Genomic DNA, 23,071 nt, shown 5'->3' with positions numbered 1-23,071 from the left:
GTACTTAGTTCCCAGTACTTAGTTCCCAGTACTTAGTTCATCAGAACTCTTTAGTTCCCGGAACAGCGGCTTCTACTGAAGCCTTCCGAGTGAATCGCCAGAACGCCGACACCTCCTCATCTCCACCGCTCCCATGTTTTCTTTTGTGTTGCCATAAGTTAGTCTCTCTGCGTTTGTGCGCTGGGCTAATGCTAATGCTAATGATGATAATGCGAGGATAATAAAATGGCGGCTTCACACATTTTTTGGGGAGTTTGCAATCCGCCCAGAAATGGGAACCTTTTTCACCCCCTTTTCAGAAAAGGGGGTGAAAAGGTTCTCATGAACTAAGATCTAGTTCCGGATATTTTTGGAACTATACTGGGAAAAGTACTCCATTGTGAAAGCGCCTAATGGCGGAGGAGATTTAGGTGATAAGGTGGGGGGGGTGTTACCTTGGTTGGTAATTGGCTAATGGTTACACAAGCCAAAAAAATCGTTATGACATCATAAAGTGGCCAAAATCTGATCAGCTCATTTTCAGACAGGTTTTTAAATAAATGGATCAGGACAAAAAGAGAGAGAATCTTTTTCCCTGAAACTTTCAGAATCTCTTTACACAGAGAGAGGGGACACATGTTGATGTAGAAGAGACATGAAAATGTAGATTTTGCATAATAGGTGACCTTTAATGCATCTTGGATTTTCTGACAGTAAAGTCAGCTTGGTTCTGAATTTTCCAACTAGCATGCGATTTGTTTTAGTGCTGCTGATATTTACTTAGTGTTGGCAGCTTCCCTTAAATCACAGACTGCACAGGGCTTCAAGTACGTAATGCGTGACTGTGTGAGTCAGTCCCTGTATTGTGAATTCCCGTTTACAAACATATTGAAAATGTTAACTGGTCTCATCTCTGTGATCGCTTTGCGTCTTTGTCGGTGTTTTGTCTCTACATATATTTCTGCAACTTTGTGGTTGTTTTGAAACTACTGTATGTTGCCATTTTGCGAATATTTCTGGTTGTTTTGTGTCTCTTGGTGTCAATGTTTCATCTTTGTCCTAGTTTTGAATCTTTGTAGCTGTTTTGTCTCCTTGTTGCCAATTTGCATCCTCTTTAGTTTTTAGTTTGATTCTCCAACAACAGATGTACCAATCACCTTTTGAATCTGGTAGGGGTCATAAGAGGGTGCCATTAGTGATGTGTCGGTCGCGAACGAGACGTTTTTTTTATGTTTTTTTGTTCTGAAGTAATACAAGACGGAATGATTTGATGATCTCCGCGCTACGTGTGCTCCGTGCATGCATGCAGTGACATGTAATATCCAAGGATTAGAGACGGCTGGATGCTGCTGTTTTGAGCATTGCAATATATTTATTTTCACTATGTTACTTATTTATGATTATCTTTAGGCTCAGCAAAGATTTGATGTCAGCTGTTGTTGTTTTGTTGGGGCTTTTTCTTTAAATACAATTTTAAAATGTCGATACAGTAGCTGCCCTTTTTAAAAATGTCTATTCTAAAGTTTGTATAGCTGTTGCTATCTGCTTTGTGTAGCGTGGTTCTACAAGCAAGTCAGTGCATTCATTGGGTGGTATCAGAAAGTTACAAGGGTCTCTAAATGCAATGAAAACAATTGGCCACAGCAAACCATTTATATTAAAAATGTAATTTTTACTTTTGAATACTTCAGTACAAAGGATGTATTGAATAATGTAAGTGACACATATAAATCATTAGTCAAAACAGGGCTACATTTGATTGAATTATAAAAAGGTATACGTGGTAAAATGAAGAGCCCTTTGGGAGCCGAAAAAGAGCCGGCTGTTCTTGGTGAGCCGAGCCAAATGATCCGGCTCACTACAAAGAGCCGGAATTCCCATCACTAGGTACCATGTGCCATCCATGACCACCACTTTGGCCCTCCTCTGCCTAACACAATGTTTCCAAGTTCAAAACGCATAAGGATTTCACCGAGATTCCTGTCTCCCAGCAGTCATTTGTGTGAGTGTTTGTAACTCATTATTGCCAACAAGTTTGAGAAATGTGCAGATCAGTTTGCCTTATTGTAATTGTGTTTACCCGTGCAGGTGACATGTTGTTTTAGAGTTTATGATCTGTAAACCTTTTGTTGCATTGTTCAACTAGTTTAGTTGTATGATATTTAGCCAGAGAGTACATGAAAGAAATCTGAATGAGATGTCTACTTCTGCGTCACTGAAGACAATGGCAGGTGTGACCCGCTTCTGGTAATAAAAACAAAAGAAGAACAAGGTGTTTCCACAATGCATTCTGTTGGGATTTGTTAGATGTTGATGTGGCAGAAAGCCAATCAGACAGTCACATGGAGAGCAGATGTACACCATTGTACACCTTTGCTTAATGAGCTGACTTTGATCTGAATTGATCAAGTAATTGACAATATATAAAGTGTCAGAAAATTGTAACAAAAAAAAAATCTAAACATTCCCAGTTTCTGATAATATTAAATAAAGAAAAGTTGCACATAAGCAGGAAAATCCTGCTCTGTTCATACTGTTTCTGTTACTTATTTTTAAAATGCAGCGCAAATGCAAGTGAAGCTGAAGAGTCGAACATATTTTGTTCTCAGCAGTTGTGTAAGAAGTTAAAGGTAGGGTAGGTAAGAATGGAGAAACCAGCTCGAGTGCGCTAGAATTTGAAAGTACGCAGCCGAAAAAAATGCCCCTTCCTTCAGACTTCCTTACAGAGCCCCTCCTCCAACACACACAAACGCGCACATGACCAATGAGGGCACGAGATAAATTTGTGCACGAGATTGAAGGCTGACAGGCAGGTAGGCCATCCAGTTATTTTAGACGGGCAAGCTCATATGATTGGTCTTGCTTTTTACAATACTACGGCTTCCATAGATTAATTTTTTGTATTGTCAAAGCATTTAATATATGCATTGCTATAGGGATGTTAAGAGCATTCCATGGAATATAACAAAAAGTATATCTGAAGTGAATTACCTACCCCACCTTTGAGAGAAGTCAGTAACTTCTGAAGGTATGATAACTTAATTTCTTGTTTCAATGCAAACTGAAATGTTGTTTGAAAGGGTGGAAATAATCAGAAGTTATTAAAAGTTATATGAACGCATGCAAGGCTCCAACAGAGAAAAACTGAAACAGCAAAAGAATCCTGAAGCTACAAAATATTATTCATTTCTGCAAGACACAAGATGTCTCCTACTTACAATTTGCACCGGTATTACACTGCCACTGAATTGTTGATTTCCCTCAAAATATGTTGCAACACATAACACACGTGCATGCCTACATTTGAGATTTAATGGTGGCTGTGGCTCAGTAAATAGTGTGCTGGACTTCAAATCAGGGGATAGCAAGTTCGAGTCCCACTGCACTCAGCATGTTGTTGTGTCCCTGGGCAAGACACTTCACCCCAAATTGCTCCTGTGGGGATTGTCCACAGTACTGAATGTATGGAAGTCGCTTTGGATACAAGCATCTAACAAGTGAAATGTAATGTAAAGTTATGTAATGTGAAAGTTTCCTCCCTAGAAAATCAACCCTCCCTCCTTTTGAAATGCTCCCGGTTTCTGAGGTCTCAAGGTTGGCAAGTAGGCTTGTATTTAATGAGAACTATGCAATGAATAACTTTATGTCCTAGTAAAGTAGTGGAGTAAAAATGACAATATTTCCCTTTGAAATCTATATTAGACAGAGGAGGAATGTACTTGCACTCTACTCTATTTCCATTTATGCTTTTTTTATACCTCTGCTACATTTTGGAGGGAAATATTTGCTTCATTCTTTTCTACATGTATCTATCTTGTAGCTGGGTTTTTTGACATTAAGATGTTACACAAGAAAACACATTATATTATGCTTTTTTTGTTTTTAGATTAAACGTACAACAATACTTGATAATACTGACTTCTGAGAGGATTTAAGTATTACATGTAGCTACTCTCCCAGGACTTGTAGATCTACACATAAATAAATGCGCAAACATGCACGTGTTACTCGATCATTCCTCACACACTGTTGGACACCTGTGTGTGTTTGTTGCCTGTGATTACGCAACGTCGTGTCGTCGCTACAGTATCAACCTCAAGACGGAAGGAGTGGCTTGGTGAAGCAGATCATTGCACAAACTGAAAGTGAAACTAAACCCTTCACCATACTGGTGATTAGTTTGGTAAGAACCAAATAATCACAGAGGAGCCTGATTCACTGACATCAGACATTTGTCCGGCATGGACGCACGTGGATCACCAAATTGACACACCCCCGGTTATTACTCACCAGTTATTTCCCACCGTTGTAAATGTTGACACTTTTTAGCCCTGCTTCATTAAGTATGTTTCTGCTATACGTTTAAACCTGAGGTGTAGTTGAGTTAGATCTGGTTTAATTTAGTTCACACACGAACACAGAAAGTCAGCTCACCGCTCGCAGGTCTCCGGGGCATGTGGGCTGGACGAGGATTACCGGGAAAGCCGTCATGAAGTCTATCATCTGTGCAGAGGTCTGTCTCCTATCCAGCGGAGCAACAATCCGAGATTACATGTTTGCATTTCACATGTTCCTATAAAGCTTTTTAGTCTCATGGGTTGTGGTATTAGCGGCTGCGAGGAGCCGGACTGCGGTCCAGATGTCGCTCCAGAGACCGACGCCCTGCTGTCCCGCCGCTGCGCGTCATGCTGCCGAAGTTCACTCCTCCCACAACACTGTGTTACTCACCAGCAGTGGACAGCAACCTCAACTACTCTACTGTCATACTTTACTTCAGGATTCCCATTTTAAAAAACGTTAAACTTTTGCTGCACAGGGAAATATTGTACTTGTTACTGCTCTATTTTTACTATGTTTAAAATGTAAAAACCCATTAAGCTTATATTTTTCAGTACTGTACTACTAAATTAACCAGTAGCCTAGTAATACCCAAGTATTTAAAATGGGCTTATTGACATCAGTAAAATGCTTCTAAATGTATGTGGTAATAATACAAATTGATAATAATATTCTATAATAATAATTAAAACCATAGAGCTCACCATGTGTTTTTTCTGTGAATTAACTGAAAACTAATGCACTTTATTAATATTTGCACTTTCTGTTTGTGTGCAAACTGTGTTGGTTGTACTCTGTGCAATGACACAAGAGTTGTATTTAATCTAAACTTATATATAATAAAGATGTTAAGAGAGACATTACGCTTACTTGTTCATCTCCATGTCAGAATAAAAGTTCAGTCAGTCACTCAGTCCACAAAAGATGACAACCAATCTCTGCCATTTGGAAATGATCACTCCAATTATCAATTAATCCATTATTTAATGGCATATTTTACACTAACATGTCTTCACAAATGCATTACAGGGATCAGGGCAAATAGGTTATGCTGTTGGAACAACCTTTGTGTTATATTGAAGCGGTGAATCCCAATCAGATCAGCACAATATGAAACATTAACTCCTCAGCAGATCAACATTTATTACACAGTAAAGACATTGTGAATACAACATGATATAAAGTTAGTTCTAACTGTAACATGGTTTGATAACAAACCAATCACAGATTGTGTGTGTGGTTTGTGAAGATTTCATAACTGCTACTTTGTTAGGGAATATACCGAATTACAATAAAAAGATAAAAGTTGATTTTACAGTAGAAAATATGACCAACTACCCAGAATACATCTGAAGAAGAAGCTAACAAGGACGAGGTGTGTGTATGAATCATCTTATGTGCCCCTGATAACAAACAAGCGGAAAGAAAGTGTTTTGTTTGAAAGGTCAAGCTGCTGTTTATTTAAACTCATACTGTATCATGGGTCAAGTTCTGATAAAGTTGGCAACTGCTTTTATTTGGCATTAAACTGAGGCTTATGGGTATTGTAGTATGTAGACCCTTCGGCCCATTCAAACTGACCAATTGAAAAATTACATGATACCTCCAAGACAAAGTTGAAATATCCAGCTCTGTTCCAAATGTTTGGATGACATCAAATCTTTCAAAGAAAGCTTATGCTATGACATGAGTATTTATAATTGGAAAAAATACTCCAGGAGCCTCACACTGCGCGGGTCTGTATCTTGTCTTGGGGAGGGGACCTGTGACGAAATATACACATTGCATTTAACATCATAAGAGAACACAAGTTGTCTCTAGGATGGGTGTGACGGCGTAATGGGGCCATTTGCAAAAAAATACAGCTGGGGGAAGGAGTTCATATTGGCAGAAAAAAAACTCAGAAATTCCCAGATCAAAATGGTCTATTATCGATAGAGAAACTTTGAATTATCTGAAATTATAAAATCATAAATTTGCTAAATAAATGTGGAAAACAATGAGGTTTTCTTTTGAAAGACCAGATGTTTTCACGTTGGATCAACCTGATGACATCACAGACCTTACTGCATGTTGGGATTTAACTACTTTTGATTTTAGACCAGCATTACCATATCACCAATTTGAAGACATCTACAGTACAAATGACCACCTTAATTTTACAGAGTGTAATGAGTGGAGTTTTTGTCTTTTTTGGACTATAACCCCCTCATCCAATTTTAGCCTAGACAAATACTAAATGTGCCAAATCGTATTTTTAGTATAATGGACGCCCAGCTTCAGCTATACCAACTATTTATGTTTATCTCTATGCTTTCCTGCGCTGTAACAAGTGAACATCTGCAGAGGATTTTTTTGGATCTATGGGATTGTGCCAGCTCATTCCAGTTTAAGACCAGCCACAGCAACTGCAGCCTTTTCCTCAACAGCTTCATCTTCCTCATCATCATCTTCCTCCTCATCGTCTTCGTCGTCATCATCATCGTCGTCGTCATCATCGTCGTCCTCATCGTCGTAGACCCTCTGCTGGTCTCCTCCAGATGCCAGGTTCTTCCAGTAGGCGTCGTAACCTGACGCTCCGTATTCATCATCATCCTCCTCATCAGCTCCAGCCTGCCGGCCGTATTTCAACGTGCGAGCTGCGGAGATCACAGAGGAGACATTAGCTCTGGTTTCACTTACTGGATGGGTAATTAGCCAGCAAGTCAGTAAGATTGAAGGAAACCATGTGCATGCATTACAGATGAATGCAGTATGTACACACGTTTAGGATTGGTTCCTAATGTGTATTACTGTAGCATTCAAGTCACGAAACTAAGCATCTGTTTTCCTAAAACGTCAATACTTTTTTTAAACCAACAGATTACTGTAAGACTAAAGGATTAGGAAAATAGTCTCTTCACTGAGCAAAAACTAAATAAACAGCTGTTTCTTATTTACGTTAGAGGACAAAACAAATCTCTTTGATTGTTTTGTACAACACAAGTTTAGTTTCTGAAATCACAATGGGTGCGGGCCCCTTCCTCTACTTGAAGAACCACTCGAGACTCACTGGACATGCTGAGGTCTTTGGTCTCTTGGGTTTCGTGACCACACTTGGGGCAGGGGGGGTTTTTGCCTTTCTCCTGTTTGAAGACCTTACTCTTGGCGTGGTCGTCACAGTAACATGCCTGAGGGGACACAGTTGAAATGAGGTTTAAATCATCACATGGAAAAGTTCACAGCACACACATTATCTGGATGTGTGAGGGGTATTCGGAGCTGGAATATGAGATTGAAATCCAACGAGTGTTCAGGCTCATTTAGATGACACGTCTATTTTAAGCAAAGTACTCAAGTCCTCCTTTCCTCTGGCCTCAAGTATAGAGATTCACCTGCAATGGAAAATATATACCAGCTGTTTATCTGCTGTTCACTGAGATCAAACAAATCCATTCTATGTCTATGATGAAGACAAAAGTGACCAAACTTGTTTTCTTATAAAAAGGCTGAATTATTGTTAACGGACTTTATTTAGTTAACACTTGCTACTAACCTTTTAAAGCTAGGATTAGTAGGACAAAGACGCAAACTAGACTGACAATTAAGTCGTGTTAAGAAGGGATCCTACTCTTCTAGTATGAAAAGGAGAAATAAGTATAACCAAGAATAACTCCTTAAACCTCCATATGAGTACACAAGTATTGCTTTAAGACTGACTTGCTCAAATGTTAACCTCTCCTGAAAAGAACAAATTGGCACCATTTATGTGGCTGTTCCATTAGTGTAGATGGTATAATAGCTATGTATTCAACATTGAAAATGGCAATGGATGTCTAGAACGAAGACATATTCAACAGTGTTTTGGCTGACTCATATCGAGCCATATTTATCCAAGCTAGCTGAAGACATGCAGTGGAGGGACGCTGCATTGTTTTGTTTCTTTACAGCTCCTGACTATGTCTCCTCGCTATGAAAACGTACTTTATCAACAAGTGTAGAACTTCTTAGCGAGTGTGTGAGTGTGTGTGTGTGTGTGTGTGTGTGTGTGTGTGTGTGTGTGTGTGTGTGTGTGTGTGTGTGTGTGTGATGCCTTTGTCAACTTTGTTGTTGTTGTTATTCTTCTCTACATAGGGCCTCTTCTTGTTTACATTTCATGTGATCCACGTCCAATTCACCTAGAATCAAATGCTGAATATAAGTAAGTAAAGTGCTCTATCAGTAAGAAGTCCTTGCCAAGTGATATCATGAGCTGCTGGGCCACGAGTGCATGTTGTAGATAAAGCTGCTGTGTGATAAATGTCTTGTTGGTGACCCTCACATCACAGTTACACAAACAACCCGTTTTAAACAGATCTGAGACCTGTACTACGAAGCCGGTTCAACATAACCTGGATATGTTTGAGTTAGCCGGTTGGCCTAATCCAAAACATATGCGATCTCGCTAAACGGTCCTACGACGCAGGTTATCAAGTGGATCGCTCAAGCCAGCCGTGTCCTATCTAGTTAGGTGCGCGTTCACATGAAAGGGGCGGGGTTAGCAACATTTGACCAATCACAAACATGGAGAAGCGCACTAACAGCGCAGCGTCATACTTCCTGAATGAAAAGTGAACTATAATTAGACAAATGTGAAGAAGTTAAACTTTAAACATCCATGACTTAAACACTTTACCCTGCAAGGTGAACACAGCTGGTAAAAGAAAAAGGGTTTCAATGCGTACATTAACAGGTTTATGATATCACTGCCCCGTCTAAGACACGAGTGGATCTGACTTTAATTATATTTGACTCGAGAGTTTCGTCAACTTAATGTGTTGCTTAAAATAATACTTCTGCATACAGTATGTGACACTGTGAGTGTTGCACGGCCAGATACGGCTCAAGAAGCTGACTCAGATAAGGAAATATATGGTATTATGATGTGATATGATGTGATATGAATGATAATGGAGTATATTGACATCTGCACTCACAGTGCCGTGGACTGTACGTAATGTTACTTTAACCCAGTTACTTATGTTGTGGCAGATATTTAAAGGTGACCTATCATGCAAAATGCAATTTTGTACATCTTTTATACATGAATATGTGTCCCCGGTGTTCCAGGGAACTCACCAAGTGTCAGAAAACACAACCCTCTCTATTTTCCTCCATACCCAAATCTCTTATAACTTCGTCACAGAAGTTGCGCCACGGCTATTGGGCCAACTCCACCAATCAGGAGGAGACAGCCACGGACATTGCCGTTCCAAAGCGCTGGAGACGCTGTAGTACATATTTCAGGCCACCAGATGGTGCTGTTCTCACAGAATCCGAGCATGAAAGACAGTGTTAAATTGAGCGAAATGAGGAATGGATAAAATGCATGATCTGTTTGGTATTTTGAAAAATGAAAAGTATAAATATACCTTATATAGGTATGGCCCTACAATACATTATTCAAATATAGCATGATAGGTCCACTTTAAGCTGGTATTTTATGGTACTTTCTTCTATATAACGTTTCTCTTCACGGTGCGTGTGCTGCTGCGTGTTCCTGCTCTGCTGCAGGTGTGGACCTGATCACCGCCTGTGACATCCGTCTGTGCACGCAGGACGCCTGGTTCCAGGTCAAGGTGTGTCCTTCTCATTATCATCCTCACAAATGTGGCAACGAAATGGAAATTGTTCTTCCGGGGAAAACANCACACCACACAGCACACACCACTACACCACACTAACAGACCAGCACACACACACACGACACACACACACCAACACACACACACAACACCGACACACAACACACACACAACACGCGACACACACATCCTTCTTCGAAACCAACTCCCTCGCGACACCGTCCACCTCGTCTCGACGATGTCCGTCCGTCGTGAGCGAGACGAGAACCCTAGTCGTCGGGACGTCAGACGACCACCTCGACGAGTTAGGTCTCTCCTGTGCCGAGTGTGCGACCGACCCGACTAGCACTCAGGAGACGTCGGCACACCACAAAAGACAACACAGACGAATCGAGTAGGGTTAGTGTCTGTGAGAGGTCCCAGGTTTAATTTGTCCAGTAGTCAACTACGTCGGCGGGCGATGTACACCAACACAACCACTCACACACACACAGCACAGCACCGACCACACATCCCACACACCAACACACACACACACACACACACACACAACACACAGAACACACACACGACACAACACACACACACACACACACCACACACACACACCACCACACACACCACCAAAACACACCGACACCACACACCACACACACACACACACACAACATCCTTCGACGTCGGAGGACCGACATCGACGAGGTCTGAGACCTATCGAAGCAGTCCCCAGAGACTACAATCCTTCCAACATAACCAACCCTTTAAAGTCCACTCATTGATCTGTCTGTTGTGTAAAGTATTGAATCCGTGTGACACTGTGAACAACATCACAGTGCCTGCCCCCCCCCCACCTCTCTCTCTTTCTGACATTCAGTCTGCCCTGCCTCCAACCTGGCCTGAAGGTGCCCACAGTCCTGCCGCAGCTGGTCCTGCTCCTGCACAAGGTGCTCCTTCACTACACACACGCACGCACACACAAAGCACACACAAAGCACAAACATGACAACATGCTAGTACTAGTGCTGAAAATAATACTCTAATTACATAACCTAAATATATTGTTCATTTGACAGTAGTGATAGGTGGGTACAGAAATAAAACCACACTTTGAAAACAAATATTAAAGGTGACCTATCATGCAAAATGCACTTTTGTACATTTTTTCTACATGAATATGTGTCCCCGGTGTTCCAGGGAACTCACCAAGTGTCAGAAAACACAACCCTCTCTCTTTTCCACCATACCCAAATCTCTAAAAAAGGGGCTGCAACGGATCTGATACAGAGTGATCCAGATTTGAACACTTCTATGACGTCACAGAAGTTGCGCTACGGCTATTGGGCCAACTCCACCAATCAGGAGGAGACAGCCACGGACATTGCCGTTCCAAAGCGCTGGAGATGCTGTAGTACATATTTCAGTTCACCAGATGGTGCTGTTCTCACAGAATCCGAGCATGAAAGACAGTGTTAAATTGAGCGAAATGAGGAATGGATCAAATGCATGATCTGTTTGGTATTTTGAAAAATGAAAAGTATAAATATGCCTTATAGGTATGGTCCTACACTATATTATTCAAATATAGCATGATAGGTCCACTTTAAGTAAGCTTTCTTAGCGCTAATGTTACAATAGTCAGATTGCTCTGAAGATGGGAGGTGAATGATATTAATTTTCACGTTCACACAGTCAGTTTATTTTTGCCGGCCGTCTTTCCTGCAACGGCAGTTTTTCTGTATTTCCTTTCTCCTGTAATATGACTTGATCGCTTTAAACTCCGCACACTGAGCTCTGATTGGTCAGCAGGCAGTGCTTTCACTGAGTTGATCTCTTAGCCTGCAACCTAACCTGCCGCTCAGCATAAGTTACCATGGAGATCTAGCCTGCTAAAAAGAGAACCAGCGTCGTAGGACCGGAAACCCAGAGTTTTCCCTGAAGTTAGCCCGCTAAGCGAAAATCCGGCTTCGTAGTACAGGCCTCGGAGCACATGCTGGTGTAAATATTATGCGTACTGCTTCAAAAGATGAGAAATAAACTCCTGGCCACAGCTTCAGCCACAATTGGGGAGTTCCGTTTTATCTGATTGGAGCACTCTCCTGCTGTGTTTAACTTGTTTCTTGTTTTAATCTTAAATGTTGCTTGCCCGTCGGGAATATTACCTTTTTTTAGGTCAACTAAAATTAAAAGCAAAGGAAAGGGAGCAATATATTTGAACTGTCTTATCAGTTATAAGATGAGGGTCATTTGTTGTGGAAACTATTCATGATGTGAGCTGATAAGTTGGAAGTAGTTCTACAGTGTATAAAACATGTTTACAGCAACCTCAGTAGCTGCAAGTAGCGACAATAAAACTAGGACATCCTTCCATTGTGTTTTCTGAAATAATAATATATGTCCACTCACCTTACAACGCAGACAGGAGTGTTGTCCCAGTCTGTTACAGGAAACACCTGAAATGGGAAAAGGCAAAACAAAGTGTAAAAAATTATTTTCCCTCTAGACATTATTTTCCACAGAGCGCTAATGAATGACATTGGGAAAGCAAAACCAAATGACTCACATTTGTATGTCTCTGCCTGGAGGACTTGGCAGCTTGCCTGATGCTCAAACTGATCATCCTCACACAAGAAGTTGCTACAGAAGCTACAGCGGAAGATTCGCCCTCCTATTCAGAAAGTAAAAACAGCCAGAGTTCATTCTCAGTTTGACAGTGATGTGGCCACGTGAATTTCAAATGGGGAGGGGGGGGTTTACCATGGTCCCAGACAGCACGATCACACTCGATGCAGTCTGCATCTGTCAGAGGACACACACAGGAGTGAGTGCTCAGACATTTCCTGCCGTGGCACACCCAAGCTTCACAGAAGTCACACACTGCCCCCTTGTGGTAAAGAAGAAAAGTACAGTGAGAAAAAAAAGGAAAACTTTGCAATTTTTTTTAAGCCACTATAAATCTCACAACTAATATTCTATTGGTGTGACAGTAAGTTAGCCTCTGGGGGGGCAATGGCCAATACTTCTGGGTTCAAGCAACACAGAAAGTGCATGGCTGGGACAAGGAGGTGAAGTTGTACTGGACACCTGCTCTCTAGTGGTGACAATACACTTACAGGCTGTTTCTCAATGTCGAGTACACATGTTGCAGAGCCACTATTTCAAGTATACTACGTCATAAAGTGGCGCAGAATGCTGGGCATTTAACATGTATTTAAACAGTCCTTCGGTGCCACTCGATGACGTAGTATACTTGAAATAGTGGCTCTGAAGCATGTGTACTCGACATTGAGAAACGGCAACTCACTGTATCCTATGCCTCTCAACAACTAATCTAACATGTCTGTATGATAATCCTGTAATAAAAATGGATTCTGATTGAAGACATTGCTGCATAAACACAGACATCACAACAAAACTTTTTTTTTAATAAAATCAATCCTGCAAACACTTCTCTGAATAAAAATAACCAAACTGATTTATTTTAAACAGTTGTTTTAAAATACTACCAACAACTAGTACTGTATCTATTCTTACATCGCTGCAACAGCACATAAGGATAAGCGCAGATTGGTCAAAGCAGGAAAGGCATATTTACCACATGATTATATTTTTTCAGAACTGTTAATAACTTACCACCATGGCCATTCCAGTGGTGTGGAGCCCAGGATGTTTGACGACACAATCTGAAGATTTCATGCACTTGGTTTTGCCTGAAAAAGAAAACAGCATTAAGCATTACATAGTTTATTCATGAGGTTTTTTTTTAACAACCCTGTTGGACAATGTTGGTGTGTTTAGTGCCTTATGATGGTGAACGTTTTTGCAGGACATAATTGAAATGCACTGCTGTTTACAAAAGTGTATTTTTAAATCCCAACACTTGGGGGCGCCAAAGTACAATATCTTTAGTATGTACACTCACTGTGGTTTTTAAAAGTGTACGCCACTAATTTGATACATGAGGATGTAGAAGTGTGGGAATTGAAAGACATAGATATTTAGTGTGCCTTTGAGGGAGGCTTTCATGTAAGGCTAGTAGGATGCATTAGAATTGCAGGATCATAATTTCTTTTTTCAGACATGACATTTCTTTAGGGAATAAACTCTTATATGGACCTCTGTGGTGCCGCATTGCAACCTTTATTTTACATGGCTATCCTATATTACTATTCCTTCATTGTGACCTAGTACTGTAAATAGTCAGTCAAGCATCAAATGAATGTCTGAAAGAAGTACCCAACCCATGACTCATTTACTAATGTTTGAATAATGATTGTTGATTTATCTATTTCTAAAGATAGACGTCTCTAAGTAGAGGTAAATGAACTTGGGGCTGAAAGCTACACACAGCTTATAGATGATTGTTAGATTTGAGAGACGACACAACAAGTAAAATGATAGTAAGATTAAATAAACATTATAACATACATGTAAACATACCACACGTCTGTGAAGTTTACTCACCACACTGAGCGCAGATAGGAAGCTTCTGCACTGAATTACAGAAGTAGCAGAAAGCTCTGTTCTTCTGTTTTCTACCAGGTGACATAACAAGGAGAAACACATGTTTGTTAACAAGCTCACCCGATATACCTGAATGACAGAATATAATACGATTCAGTCACCTACCTTTGACATTTGTCGCATTCCTGCAAAAACAGAAGGTTGAAGAGTTACAAAATAACCAGAATCAGTTTTATTACCAAGCAGGTTTACACATACGAGAAATGTGCTTTGGTGTAATTACACAGACACAGGATAAATACTACTTTGTTTTAAAGAAATTAGCAAAAATAAGTATTATTATAAAAGCTATTTTTAAATCTACTTGAAGAAATGAAAAATAAGAGAATATTTACACATACTATACATATGTGAGAAAGTGAGTACAGTATAAAAAGTGAGTACAGTATAATAAAATATTAACATTTTTTTTTATTTAAAGTTCATCAAATAAGAAACAGTACTTCGGATACTTTGATAGGTGGAATTATGTTTTAAATTACACACCATGGTGAAGTTGCAGGGATGCTTGGCCACGTCGATCACATCCCGGTTGGCTCGGGACTGTTTCTCTCGCTCTTTTCGGCTCTCGGCCTTTTTCCGGGCACCGGTTTTCTTTTTGGGCATCTTTGGATCGTTTCAATCAGGCTACGGACTGGTTTAACGGTTGGTTTCCAAGGGGATAGCGGCTGGTGGTAACCTGGGAACCCGGAACACGAGTTCAGTATTATCATATGCACAGTAGCTACAGTAGAAATGGCAATGAAAATCTTAAGAGCCAGGTCACGGTTTGGAAGTTCCTTTAAGTGCTTTATTTGGCTTCTAATGTCAATAAACACACAGGGAATCATATTATTAAGGTTCAGATAATGCTAGAACGCTAACACATGTACGATCACCAATTATTAGTTTATAACGTATTTGTTAGCTAGCTGTTGCAGACAGGACACGTAGAATCACATGGTACATATTTTACATTAACTTTAGTATTAGCTGTTTACATGTAATATGTAGGTTGTCGAGCAGTAACATCAATGTTCCTGAATGTCAAATATAGGTGTCATTTAAAATATAAGAGTCAGAGTTTTTGCCTTTTTTACCGAAATGATCGGCGCTCCCAACTTCTCTTAGGTCCGTCCAGAAAATGTGTCCGATCAGAAACAGAACGTCGCTATTTTTGTTCCTTCTTTTGGTTCCGTGTCTAACCAGAGGGGCAAAAAGCACTAAATTGAATATGTATATCTACCCAAAAGGTATATGAATACAATATACTGTATGAAGATAAGCGTCAGTTAAAGTAGGCTTACAAGTACTGAAAATGGTAGAGATATAAGAGATATGAATATCATGAAAATAGATGAAATAATGTTTGTGAGCTATAATATTTTTTTATAAAACACCTTCTGTTAAACTTTAGACTATCCATTTCCCCTGTTGAAAAAATTCACATCTTACTCCTTATATTATTGATGATTAGTGTCAAGTATCAATGTTTTTTTTATAATAAATATTGTCAGATGATAACACATGATAAGTAAATGGAATAAAAATTCAACGTAAAAAATACAGTTTGTTCCAACATATCAAACCCAATGAATGCAGAAACCAATAATGGAAAGCATTATAGCTTAAACTCTCATGATGATATGAATGCATTCATGATGCAGTGGATTAAATGATGTATTTCTGTTTAGTTCCTCCACATGCCGAGTCAGGTCGTCAGGGGCCATCGTGACCACGCCCAGGTCACGTGATGATAAGCGATGAGCCAATCCTGGACGAGGAAGCGAAACAGCTGACGGTGAACAACAACACACACACACACCGAGTCGTTTTTCCCTGCAGGTGGTGGTGTGTAGCAGACTCATCCACGTAGCTCACAAACTCTTTTCGGACAGCTTCCATGAGAGCTGGTGTCCGGCACTGGCTCTTATGCAAAGTTAAGGTTTGGGGGTGAAAAGAGGGACGGGGTGGGAGCTTTCCAGTAAGGCGGAGACCCAGACCAAGGACCATCCACCCCAAAAGCAGCCGCACAATGGCACCGTCCTTCATCCAATGTTGCCGCAGTCTGGCTCTCTCGACGTGGCTGCTGTCGTTTTGTTTCGTGCACTTGCTGTGCTTGGACTTTACGGTTGCAGAGAAAGAGGAGTGGTACACCGCTTTTGTCAACATCACCTATCTGGACCCCGTCACTTCCGAGGTCAGGACGGAGAAAACCGAGTGCGGAAGGTATGGTGAGCAGTCGCCCAAGAAAGAAGCCAGAGGTCTGGTCCTGGTTCCGTCCAGCCTGCAGGACAGGCAGGCGTGCGACCCCAGCCTCAGGTTTCCCCCTCTCCCCGCTAACACCGCCTGGGTGGCTCTGGTGGCTGATGGGAACTGTTCCTACCGAGAGAAGATCTGTAACGTTGCAAACTACAACGCCTCTGCAGTTGTCATATACAATGTGGGCTCCACCAATGCCAACGACACCATAACAATGCCCCATCCAGGTAAGAGACAACCGGGCACACTTTATTTTCTCCATCATGTATCCTTTCCAGTCAGGTGATGGAGGCCTAAAGGGTCAATGTTATTAGTTAGTTGCTTCTTAAGTGTTAGGCTAGATTAATGGTTTTCATTCCCCCGGCTTAAGTCCCTGAGCAGCTTCTGTCTCTGTGTTTACAGCTCAATAATCAATTAGTTTTGCGGTGAAGTAGAAAAGTGCACTGGATCCCCTAAAATATTGACCTGCCATTGGTCTGCTGATTCTTCAAAGTGTCTCTGTAGGTCCTGCTGAAGTTTTTCTCAAATGGATGCAACCATTGAAGAAATGATCATGATATACATCCTTTGTTTGATATTCTTAGAAATAGGACAATGAAAAAGATTCACAATCTTTAATACCGTAATAACAAATCCCGAGCAAGTCATAATTAATATTGTCTTTAAAGCAACTCTGATTGAGACTGTTCTTCTGACTGTAACAATTCCTTAATGCTTATGCTCAATATCGTTTACTTCTACCATTATATCAAGCTAGACAGCTTTTGTCAACTCACTCCTGATAATGGACATTTGCACAATCAACCTTATACGATACATACGATACGATAATACTTTATTGGTCAGATCAAGTCTCAAATTTGACTTGCGTCACAGCAGCTCCATGTCCAACATCAACAGACAAAGTATCCAGACACAATACATGAAACACAAACAACAAACATTGAACATAGGGGCTAAGCTAATTTCAGTCTTACTTCGTGAGGAGCCACGTAGTCAGGTTAGGAGTTTCATTGTGTCACGATATTAGGCTTAGTTTACGTGCAGACTCCCAATAACTCGGTACAAAAGAGAGTCGCCNGCACCTCTTTTCACCCTCTGTCTGAAACCAGAGCCCAGTCTGCTCTGATTGGTTAGCTGGCCAGCTCTGTTGTGATTGGTCTACCGCTTAGAGATGTCCCACCCCTTAGCCTATCAAGTACACCAGCGCTAGTGTTACATAGTGATGTCCCTATGTTTTGGAATGGAGGTGTTTCAGGCAGGGGGGAGAGTGTGGGAGAGAAAGCCTCTCGTGGTTACTATGGGGTTTTAGCCTTAAGCCATTTACATGATACAAAACCTATATAACACACTAAAATTCAATTCAAGTTTATTTATATAGCCCAAAATCCATAATCCTATTTGTCTCAGAGGGCTTCACAAGTCAACAAACACAATTGGCAATGTAAAACAATATAAAAACAACAAACGTATCTTACAAGATCAATGTAAAAAATACAGGAAAGGGAAAACCCCAAAAAGCGTAATAGGTTATTTTGAATTTGTTGTTGTTTCTGCTCTAAGGTAGGGCTGCTCAATTCATCGTATTTTAATCGCAATTAGGATTTTGGCTTGGAACGATTATGAAAACAACATAATCGAAATAAAATGATTATTTTTATTTTTATTAATTTTTGTATTGGTTTTTCAGTTGAGTTATACTTAAAGTTCAGGGTAATCAACTGTTAAAAACATACTGTTCACATTTTTTTTTTCAATAAATGGATGTTTTCAAAGTAAATGGATAATCGTTTTTAATAATCGTGATATCAATTATTGACCCAAATAATCGAGATTATGATTTTTGCCATAATCGAGCAGCCCTACTCTAAGGTTGGAAAAAACCCTTTTTCCAAGCCAGTTTCAGTTAAAACCACAAGGTTACCTCTCAATGCCACCACAAACTGATTAAATGGATTACTGGAAAGAACACAAGTTGAGTTTAAAGCCTTCAATAGTATATGTGAGTGGAGCCTTGTTTTGCACTTGGCCTTTATTTCCAATGGAAATGGGCTCTCGGCTTGTTGCTAGTTTTCATACAGGTGTGTCTGCTTAGACTACTACACCTGTGCCAGACAACAGCACAATGCATAAAGACTGATGGACAGAAGGATCTGTGAACAAACAGATGTTCAAACTAAAAGTGCACGACACCTGTCCTGTCCACATAATGGGCTAATTGTATACGAGACGTTTAACTAAAAGATCCTTTTGTACAGAGATGGCACAGGTGCTTGTCATAATAAGCAGATCATTTAAATTCTATGTAAAACCACTAAAGACTCGTCTCAGAAGTTAGTGGCAAGTTACCAAAGAAAAGTTATAAAGAGAGTATTGTTGGAATCACTAGGTGCAAAAGTACAACACTTCACATCAAATTGAAAACCAGGATTTCACTGCTTAAAGTTTTGATTAAATTATAAACGGCAACACTTTAAGAGACGGAAACATCAGCCAGGAGAGGTGTGATGACAAAGCTTTTAGTGAAGAGGAAGATAATACAATGACAAAGGAACCGATCTTAATGTGTAGACTGAGTGTGAGGCTGCCAAAGAAAGAATGGAGCACTTTCCTGTCCAGAGACAACACAGCTGGGTTGTAAAATCCACAGTTGTTAGAGGCAGAAACCTCTCAAGGCCTGGCTTTGCTCAACCCTCAACCCAACGCTGAGTGGAGTCAAAGTCAGGGACCGCCAGGTCAGATACTGTGGCTTTAACATCTCTAGAAGCGTTGGGTTTAAGCCATTTTCCTTTCAAAGTTGTATAAAATCAAAGGGAATGCACTTGTTTTCTTTCTTACATAGAATTAGATAAGAAGATTAAGAAGACTACTCTGATGTATAGTGAATTTGTAGCTGAATGCAGCCGTGCATTAGCGTAAAGATTTAAGAAAAGGGGAAATGGCAAAAAACAAAGTCTAAAAATGAGATTTTTGTTTTATGGGGAACTTTCTTCTCTAAGAAATTATAACCTAATAGAAATAACTTCCTGGAATCCCCACTTGTTGCCTGTAATAGACTGGGACCTACATCCCTATAAAACCAAAGCCTGTTTTATTTATCACCTGTAATTTGGGGTTATTAATTGCCTTTAAGAGAAGCTAGTGAATTGTCGTTGTTTGGTTTTAAATTGTGCATGTATAAAACAACTTTCAAATATTTCACAATAAACAAATAGGAACAGGTGCATACAAAAGACAACAAACATACAGACAATACATTAAAATAATATAAAGTAAATATATCAAAAGGCTAGTTTTTTTTTAATATAAACCATATTCTTCTATTATCTGAATACAGTTGTATGTTGGACAACACCAGGGTAAATGTTTCCTCTTTCCAGTCGTTATGCTAATCTAACCACCTGCTGTCTTCAGTTTCATGTTTAACTTTTTATTAAACTCGGGGGGGGGGAAAAAACACATAAGCATATTTCCTAAAACCTTTCTTCAGACACAGACTTTTTTTGAGGATCTTGCATGATTAAGTCACAGTGTAGCTAACTTTGAGCATCTGTCGGGTTCAGATTATGGTTGTAAATAAGGCTATTACCAGTTAATTCTATAGTAATCTTTGCCTCAGTCTTAACCTCTCTGCAGCAGTCCGAAAAGCCTGTTACAGAAATGAAATACCCAGCATAGGTCGGTGTCCACTGAATTAACCCATTCACTATTTATTCCTTCTTTGCTTCCACATGTGGGCGAGGTGGCTCTGGAAACACAGATCTTTTCATAAGTTCAGACATTGCTCTCCTGTTTTAGTATCAGCTATTTTGATCCGCTCTGGCTGCGTCACAGTGAACAGAAGAGATAAGAGTCGAGGCTTACTGAAATCTTACATGACTTGTTATGCCTTTCCTTATTGCTGCTGGCTGTGAAGCTGAAAGATGGCCACACACGGGCACCTTGAGTCTGGAAGCAACAGTTTCATCTTGAATTAATTAGCCTGTTGACATGGGATAATGTCGTTTCTGTTTACAAAGGAAATTGTTAAATCACAGTGATTTCCCCTCTGCACCATATGGTCCTGCTTAATAAAACCATACATATACAGATCAGGTGTGTGTACCACAAACATGAGAACATAGGTTTACAAATCAGGCAACCTTCATATTTTTATATTGACAGGAAGACTTGAATAGAGACTTGTGTTATTGGCGAAAACAGGTATTATATTTCTAAATCCAGCAATTGTAGAAAATGCATTTCGTAAACTCTTAAAATGTACCTTATTTAAATGTGTATGTAATTGAGAAAAATAAACAAGCAAACATGTTAGTTGAGGTGTGACAGATTGTGGGCTGAGGGTCTGGAAACACAGCGATGATCAGCAGCGAAAAGCTGTCCAAACATTAGCTTTTGTGCTCTCTCTCCGTCTTTGTTTTCCAACAGCATTTGCTTGAGACGCTCTGACATACATCAACTCATTTGGAGGCAGCAGTCACCGTAATACAGGGATAAACCTTTGCGTTATGAGTGGAGACGCTGCCAGCTTCATTACTAATCTGGCTGTTTCTGCAGAGGATGGTAAACACCATGTCTACGATTACCCATAGCAAATTGTTAATTTAAGTATAATTTAAAGAAAGCTGCTTTTGCCCAAACGTATTGGCTTGATCGTGCTAAAAAAAAGTACACTACAATCCAAATGATTCCTTCAAGAATGTATTATTTTAGCCAATAATGCAGATTCTTGCACATGCATACAAAATACGACAGTTAAAACAACAGAATACTGGTCTGACTTCTCAAACCTGGTCATATCAAATCTAGTCGGCGAGCAGATTTCACAACGGATCTGTTACATAAAGGGATTTATGTGCATCAAAGCAATAAGCCACCTCCTCAAAAATGAAGCATATCTGTTGGATGGAAAACACAAAACATCATATTATCTGTCTTAGTACCAGAATATCATTTTAGCTCTGTAACAGTGCATGAGGATTTCTCTGTGTATCTGTGGCAGGCTGCACAGTAGGTGGTGTAGCTGATGGCAGGTTGAATAAAGCCACGGTTCATGGTGGCTGATCGAGGGACTGAGGCACCATGGGGAGCCACTGTGACTCTGTGCAGCGTCAGTCATAAACAGGCGGCAGAAGGAACATGATGTAACAGTGCTTACTCTGTTGATGCATCTGCAACCTGCCACTGTGGAGCGGCAGGTTGCAGAGAGAGACTAAAGCCTTTTTATTCCCTTATTGTGTCGAAGAAAACACTCAGTTTTGTCCCATGGGTTGTTCCCTCATTACAGACAATTTATAATACACAGAATATATCCTGAGAAATACTGGATTTCTGACAGGTATACTGTTATTTGAGAGCTAGACATCTGGAAAAATATATGGGCCGCTAAAACACTCCTACACCTCAAGTCAAATAAGGCAAGAAGTATTGTTGCCTTATTTTTACCCTAGGGTGTTTTAAAGATAGGGTAGGCCTATGTAAGTTTGAGAAAACCGGCTCGAGATCGCTAGAATTTGAAAATACCGGAGGAAATCTGCCACTTCCTTACAGAGCCCCTCCTCCAACACACACGAACGCGCACATGACCAATGAGGGCACGAGATAAGTTTGTGCACAGATGGAAGGCTGATAGGCAGGTAGGCATCCAGTTAATTTTAGCCAGGCCCGGCTCAGGTGAATTGGTCGTGCTTTTTACAGTACTACGGCTTCCACAGATGACATTTTTTATGGATTTTTGTCAAAGCACTTTTAGATATTCATTGCTATCGGGATGTTAGAGCATTCCATGGAATATAACAAAAAGTGTATCTCGAGCCGGTTTCTCAAACTTAACCTACCCTACCTTTAAATCGACACTAATAAGACTCACTTCTTCTCTCCGGCCTTCTAAGTCAGAGTGGAGCACGACTCATGATGCTCATGACATTACCGCTGTGTTTGATTTTTATATTGCTGTAATTTTTTCTCTTCTGTTGCGATCGCAGTAATGTGTTTTTATTTACATGTACAGCACTTTGTGCTCGACCAAAGGATCGTTTTTTAAAATGTTGGCGATACATATTAAAATATAAATATAAACCTGATTTGATATTCAAAGATATTTTAATATACATTGTAATGTGATAAGTGATGTTGTAAACAATTATATTATTAAAATAGTTACCAATAACTTTGTGTCATGGAATCATAATTAGATGCATAAGATATAGATATTAATACAAAAATGCTTTACAAATGTATTATTTAGTTGCCTTGCTCAACATAGAGACTAAATTCTCTATATACTTATTACATTCATGAAGACATATATTTGGAATATTATAAAAGTGATAGTCATTCAGTGATGTAATTGTTTGTCTGTGTGTCAAAATCTGATAAATTGACTTGTA

The 23,071-nt window shown here is 40.0% G+C and overlaps 2 protein-coding genes across 3 annotated transcripts in view; one reads left to right on the top strand and one right to left on the bottom strand.

The window, feature by feature from the left end:
* Positions 1-5,281: 5,281 nt before the first annotated feature.
* Positions 5,282-15,598, bottom strand: znf330 (zinc finger protein 330). 2 transcript variants are annotated; one of them, XM_010775426.1, is made up of 10 exons: positions 15,521-15,598; positions 14,928-15,120; positions 14,547-14,566; positions 14,382-14,452; positions 13,551-13,627; positions 12,675-12,801; positions 12,481-12,585; positions 12,324-12,370; positions 7,370-7,487; positions 5,282-6,956 (listed from the first exon to the last, which is right to left on the bottom strand). In XM_010775426.1, the coding sequence occupies exons 2-10, from the start codon at positions 15,045-15,047 to the stop codon at positions 6,697-6,699; spliced, it is 945 nt and encodes a 314-aa protein (XP_010773728.1). In that variant the 5' UTR covers positions 15,048-15,120; positions 15,521-15,598; the 3' UTR covers positions 5,282-6,696. The 2 variants fall into 2 exon arrangements, with proteins under 2 accessions (XP_010773728.1, XP_010773737.1); XM_010775435.1 differs by having other exon boundaries at positions 15,512-15,569.
* A 528-nt stretch (positions 15,599-16,126) lies between these two features.
* The window catches only part of rnf150a (ring finger protein 150a), a 17,270-nt gene continuing 10,325 nt past the window's right edge, over positions 16,127-23,071 (top strand). The window contains exon 1 of the mRNA XM_010775446.1: positions 16,127-16,909. Coding sequence (XP_010773748.1) covers positions 16,456-16,909 — 454 coding nt within the window. The 5' untranslated portion in view covers positions 16,127-16,455. The remainder of the gene's footprint in view (positions 16,910-23,071) is intronic.

The sequence above is a fragment of the Notothenia coriiceps genome, unplaced genomic scaffold, assembly GCF_000735185.1.
Source record: "Notothenia coriiceps isolate Sejong01 unplaced genomic scaffold, NC01 NC01_scaffold00000339, whole genome shotgun sequence".
Classification (NCBI taxonomy): Eukaryota; Metazoa; Chordata; class Actinopteri; order Perciformes; family Nototheniidae; genus Notothenia; species Notothenia coriiceps.
Note: the sequence above shows the minus strand (reverse complement) of the source record. Positions and strands in the feature narration are given on the sequence as shown.

Bases quoted from the DNA above. Each gene is read 5' to 3' on its own strand.
- znf330 (XM_010775426.1), bottom strand. From the start codon at position 15,047: ATGCCCAAAAAGAAAACCGGTGCCCGGAAAAAGGCCGAGAGCCGAAAA. The intron at 14,567-14,927 runs GTGTGTAATTTA...CTGTTTTTGCAG, and splicing joins ATCCCTGCAACTTCACCATG to GAATGCGACAAATGTCAAAG. The intron at 7,488-12,323 runs GTGAGTGGACAT...GTGTCCCCTCAG, and splicing joins ACTCCTGTCTGCGTTGTAAG to GCATGTTACTGTGACGACCA.